This window comes from Orycteropus afer, unplaced genomic scaffold (genome assembly GCF_000298275.1).
Source record: "Orycteropus afer afer isolate SDZICR_OR568_19922 unplaced genomic scaffold, OryAfe1.0 scaffold00066, whole genome shotgun sequence".
Lineage (NCBI taxonomy): Eukaryota > Metazoa > Chordata > Mammalia > Tubulidentata > Orycteropodidae > Orycteropus > Orycteropus afer.
In genome coordinates this window covers 6,971,646-6,977,835 of record NW_006921653.1, presented here as the reverse complement: position 1 = coordinate 6,977,835, position 6,190 = coordinate 6,971,646, and the positions used below count along the sequence as shown (strand labels likewise).

At 41.5% G+C, this 6,190-nt stretch overlaps 1 protein-coding gene across 1 annotated transcript in view; it reads right to left on the bottom strand.

Annotated features, from left to right (window-relative positions):
- Positions 1–6,190, bottom strand: part of LOC103196469 (ceruloplasmin) — a 118,896-nt gene that overhangs the window by 67,111 nt on the left and 45,595 nt on the right. Inside the window, exon 7 of the mRNA XM_007940207.2 lies at positions 2,258–2,397. Coding sequence (XP_007938398.2) covers positions 2,258–2,397 — 140 coding nt within the window. The remainder of the gene's footprint in view (positions 1–2,257; positions 2,398–6,190) is intronic.

Genomic DNA, 6,190 nt, shown 5'->3' with positions numbered 1-6,190 from the left:
ACCCCATGTAACATAGTAGAACTGCCTGTAGGGTTTTCTAGGCTGTAATTTTTATGTAAGCAGATTGCCAGGGCTTTCTTCTATGGAGAGGCTGTGTAGGTTTGAACCACCAACCTTTTGGTTAGCAACCTAGTGCTTAACCATTGTACCACCATGGCTCCTTATACATCCAAAAAAATAAAAAAAACTATTCAGGATGTCTATACTCTCTTCACTCTAGTCTTCTGTTGGCTATTGTTGTTACTTGCTGTTGAGCAGATTCTGACTCATAGTGATCCCATTGTGTGATATTTGTCCCAAGAGTCAAGGAGTGCTATAAACCTTGACCACTCAAAGCAGGTAAGTTAAATTGTCTTGGATGTAAAGGATAAACATCACCAAAATTAATATTATGACTAAATATAGAATAAAAATATAGGTATATAATACATAAACAAGGGGGACCTCTGGTAGCATAGTGCCTAAGGCACTTGACTGCTAACCAGAAGGCTGGAGGTTCAAACCCACCAGCCACTCCTCAGAAGGAAGGTTGGGCAATCTACTTCCGTAGTGATACCACCTCGGAAACCCAAGGAGGGATCGCTATGAGTCAGGGCCGACTCTACGGCACATAACAACAACAACAAATACATAAACATTTTATGTATTATATGAAATGACATTTATTGAGAGCCTCCTGTTCTTTTCTGAGTGTTTATGTCCATTAACTCATTTAATTTTTTTAAATAATATTTCATTGTGTTTTTGGTACAGTTTAACACAGTAGTTTCAACAATTTCTGCATAAGTTGTTCAGTAACATTGGTTACATTTTTCACCACTTGTGAACATTCTTATTATTTCTGTTCTGCTTGTTCTGTTTCATTTAATCTTTATAACAGCTTTATGAGGTAGAGACTATGTTTACTCTTTATAATAACTTCATGAAAAAGGACTGTCATTGTTTCCATTTTACAGAAGGCAACAGGCATAGAGAGTTCAATAACTTTCAAAGGTCACACAGCCAACAAGTGAAGATTGAGGATAGTGTGAATCCAGTCTCTGTTTGCTCCTCCACTATGCTGTGCTGTCATGGTCCTGTTCTACAAGGTCTCTGGGCTCTGCCTGAAGGGTAGCCTGCAGAGATCTCTTGGACAGAGTCAGCCTGTCTCATACCTCACAGTAGCCTGGATTTGATTTCTAAGGGAATGTACCCTTGGCTAAGAGCAGAGGCTAATAATTGTTGGGAGGATGATATGCCTCTCCGATTGCCATCCAGTCTGTCTTAAGTTGAGGTCTTGGGCTCAGAATAGTCTCTGATAAACAGCCTGGGAATTGGGTCTCTCTTCCAGTCCCTTCTCCTTGTCAGAGAAGCCTTTCTCCCTGTTCTGAGTTCCCAACAACTTTCTCTGTCTCTTATTGATGCATGGGCACCATATGGCACCTGGCCAACCACACCTTCTCCATGACTATAGTAACATCAAAGAATGTGCCCATGAAGAACTGACCCCTTGGTGTTTTTATCATTAATGAAAAAGTGCAGGCTTATAAAATTAATCTTGTAGCTAGAGGCGAAGGAATGTTCTTTCTAGTTACACTGTTTTTCACCTAAATAAGAGATACCCCTTGATAATGGAATGATCAGACCTGGTGTGCCTGAACAAAGGACTATTAACTGCTTTTGCCTTTCCCATGAAATCCTGTGCATGCATCCCTCCAGTATACACTACAAAAACCCTAGGTCCAAGTTCGCCTTTGTTCCATCACCCATGGCATATTGAGGGGTGGGCGTGGAGGTGACTAAACATCCCATCCCTGGATATTAGCCTTTTGGAGAAATCTGGTTCCTGATAAACCCTACTCCATTTATCGTCATCCTAATTAATATGTAAGTAATAAAGACCTGTGACCACATCAGTAAGTAGTGTGATTATTGGTTCTGATCCAAAGAGCCATGCATTGTCTGATTTATTTTACTTGGAACATCACAACCACTTCATTATTTGCTTAAACCAAATCACATAAACATACAATTTCCCGTACCTCTTTGAAGGGAAAGCACATAATCATTTAAAGTTGGTCTAGCTTTTAATGATGATTTACTACTGATACTTTACTTTTTGAAAAGTCACTAACTGCTGCATTTTATTGATGATAAAATCACACCCTTAGTCTATAAGTAGAAATCATATTGCAAATCCTCGAGTTTCTATTCTTTTTGGGATTGGTGTAGTCCTGGGGAAGAGTACACCAGCCTTATATACTCTGTACAGACTCACCAAGGATGCCAAGATGTTCCTCTTCAGGGCCTCTCTCCTTTCGATTTGCAAAGGAAGCATCTGTGTATTCACGATAAACCAGCTTTTTATAAGAGCCTCCAATTCTTGTAGCACTTTGTTCAAAAAATACCTGTGACTCACTGACAAAAGGGAAAGGGTTTAATGCTGGAGTTGAAATAGAACAAAAAGCAGGTATTCACATGAGGTACTAATGGAAGAAAAAAAAATCTGGCCTGTCTTAGATGTGATTCTTAAAACTAAACCAAACTCACTACCATTGAATCAGTTTCGACTCATAGTGACCCCCTTTGAGTTGCCAAAGCTGTAAATCATTACAAAATCAGATTGCCTCATCTTTCTTCCATGCATCAACCTTTTGGTTAGCAGTCAAATGCCTTAACCACTACACCACTAGAATGTCTTTAGACATGCTTGCTATCCAGCATTTACAGTAATCCATAACAAATATGCAAATAAAAGCAGACAGTATTAGATCACTTTATGGAAGGAGGATCAGTTAAGGAGTGAAAAATCATTGAAGAAAGGTTTCACTTTTTCAAGTGAAGTGAAAAATTTCCAGAGGGCCTGTGTCAACATCTGTTGGTTAATAAATAATTCTATGACAGAATCTTTTTTTAATTAACTTGTGAAATGTTTAAATAACAGTGAAAACAAAACAAAATAACTGGTTATCTATGAGTTGATGCTGACCAGTTAGCTCTGACTCATATTCGGCCCACAGTGTTGTAGTAGAACTGTGCTCCATGGTTTTTAAATGGCTGCTTTTTTAGAAATAGATGATCCATGCTTTCTTTCTAGGAGCCTCTGAGTGAACTCAACACCAACCTTTCAATTAAGAGCTGAGTGTGTTAATTGTTTACACCACTCAGGGACAAAATAGCCATAGCTACTGGCATAGTGCCTAAGGCATTTGACTGCTAATCAGAAGGATGGCTGTTCAAACCCAACAGCTACTCCTCCAAAGGAAGACTAGGCAATCTACTTCCATAGAGATACCTCCTCGGAAACCCAAGGAAGGTTCACTATGAGTCAGGATCGACTCGACAGCAGTGAGTTTGTATTTTGGTGTGTATTGTTTATTGAGTATTACCACATATCAGGTGCTGTTTTGGTTCGCCAGTGCTGCTATAACAGAAATACCACAAGTGGATGGCTTGAAGAAACAGAGATTTATTGTCTTACAGTTTAAGAGTTGTGTTAGACTGGGTTCTCTAGACAAACAAAACCAGTAAAGTTTATATATATAGAGAAAGAGAAATTTATCTTAGGAAAATGGCTCACACACTTATAGATGCTGACAAGTCCAAAGTCCTCGGATCAAACTGGAGGCTTTTCCCAACTCACGCAGCTGCAGGGGCTGAGGAGCTCAAGGTGGGCAGGCAGTACCAGCTGTTGACTCCAACTAATGATGAATCTAAGATCTCCAGGCCGAATGGTGGATTGTTTATTCACAGACAGTTGTAGGCAGCACAACAGAATCCAAATCCACAGAAGAGTGTCTCTTTTCCCAGAATGTCCATAAATATACTGGAAGCAGACCACTCCCTTAGGGAAACTCCCTTTCAATGGATTGGCTGCTTAACACTATACATCTGATCCCATCATGGGAACAACCTACATCAAAATTGCTTAAACCACACAGAATTGTGATCCAGCCAAGTTGACACACAGCTCCAACTATCACAGTCCACCCCTTGTCAACTTGGCAGTTGTACACATCTTCTTAACCATATGTAATCTCTAAATAAGGAAAATTTTAAAGTCCTATTGCACCTAACATGACACGCTAACACATGTATAAAAGAGACTCATTAACTTTATTTACATTTCACAGTTTTTAACAGAAGGAAACGAAAATATTTGATGAGCATATACAATGAAAAAATATAATAATCACAGTCCTTGTTTCTGCAACTGGTCACATGGTCATAGCTGATATTCAGAACTACCTTCTTCCACCACCCATTTTGTATTTCCCTTGCCCTCAGCAAGCACCTCAGCTGGTCGTGGTTCTTTGTCTGGTGGGGTGACCCAAACCTTCATTCCTAAAGTACCTGGGCCATTAGCAGTCTTATCAGAATTGGGTTGTTTACACCACTCAGGGACAAAATATTTTGTCCCTGAGTGGTGACCTTAATCTCAGGGCATGGTAATACTAAGAGGTGTCCTAAAGAATCTCCTGTATTCCAGACATATTCTTCTTTACCTCCATTATATAAAGCCAATCCAATTTCCCCTTGGTAATCAGGATCTATCACACCAGACAGTACAGTAATGCCCTTCTTTGTCTGTTGATCCAGAGGCATGAGGAAGCCAAAATGGTCGGGTGGCATTCTTAATTTCCAGTTCAATGCAATCAGTATTGTGTCTCCAGGTGGGAGTGTTCCTCCCTTTGGGACTAAGATCTCCAGACCCGCAGAGCATAGCATAGCAGGGACAGGAAGCAAAATTTTTTTGAGTGGGTCACTAGGGATAATAGGGAGTGTTATCACTCCTGTTTCCACCCCTTGGTTCCTGGACCATGAATCCTGGCTATTGGAGAAACAAAACTATATACTGGATGCTGGTTTAGAGCATATACAGCCTCCTGGAGAACATTGCTCCAACCATTCAAGGTATTGCCACCTAGCTGGCACCATAATTGTGTTTTCAGTAGGCCATTCCATCATTCTATCAAGCCAGCTGCTTCAGGATGATTGGGAACATAGTAAGACCTGTGAATTCCATGAGCATAGGCCCATTGCCACACATCATTTGCTGTGAAGTGAGTCCCTTGATCTGAAGCAATGCTGTGTGGGATACCATGACAGTGGATAAGGCATTTTGCAAATCCACAGATGGTAGTTTTAGAAGAAACATTGCATGCAGGGATGGCGAATCCATATCCAGAACAAGTATCTATTCCAGAACAAAATGCTGTCCTTTCCATGATGGAAGTGGTCTAATGTAATCAACCTGCCACCATGTTGCTGGCTGATCACCCTGAGGAATGGTTCCATGTCGCAGATTCAGTGTTGGTCTCTGCTGCTGGCAGATTGAACACTCAGCAGTGGCAGTAGCCAAATCAGCCTTGGTAAGTGGGAGTCCATGTTGCTGAGCCCATGCATAACCTCCATCCCTGCCACCATGACCTCTTTGTTCATGAGCCCATTGAGCAATGACAGAATTAGCTGGGGAAAAGGATGGCTGGTTTCCACTGAACGTGTCATCCTATCCACCTGATTGTTAATGTCCTCCTCTGCCAGGGTCACCTTTTGGCTGTCATTTATATGAGACACAAATATCTTTAGTCCTTTGGCCCATTCAGAGAGATCTATCCACATACCTCTTCCCCATACATCCTTGTCACCAAGTTTCCAATCATGTTCCTTCTAAGTCCCAGATCATCTGGCCAAGCCATTAGCCACAGCCCATGAATCCATATATAATCGCACATCTGGCCATTTCTTATTCCATGCAGAGTGAACAGCCATATGCATGACTCGAAGTTCTGCCCATTGGGAAGATTTCCCTTCACCGTTGTCCTTCAAGGAAGTCCCAGAAAGGGGCTGCAATGCTGATGCTGTCCACTTTCGAATGGTGCCTGCATATTGTGCAGAACCATCTGTAAACCAGGCATGAGTTTTCTCTTCCTCAGTCAACTGATCATAAGGAACTCCCCATGAGGCCATAGGTGCAGACTGGGAGAGGGAAGGTAATGTTACTGGAGTGGAGACCATAGCATTTGGGCCACTTCCTCATGCAACTTACTTGTGCCTTCAGGTCCTGCTTGAGCCCGATTTCTGATATACCACTTCCATTTAATGATGGAGTGCTGCTGTGCACATCCAACTTTATGACTCTGTGGGTCAGACAACACCCAGTTCATGATGGGCAGCTCAGGCTTCATGGTGACTTGGTGGCCCATGGTTA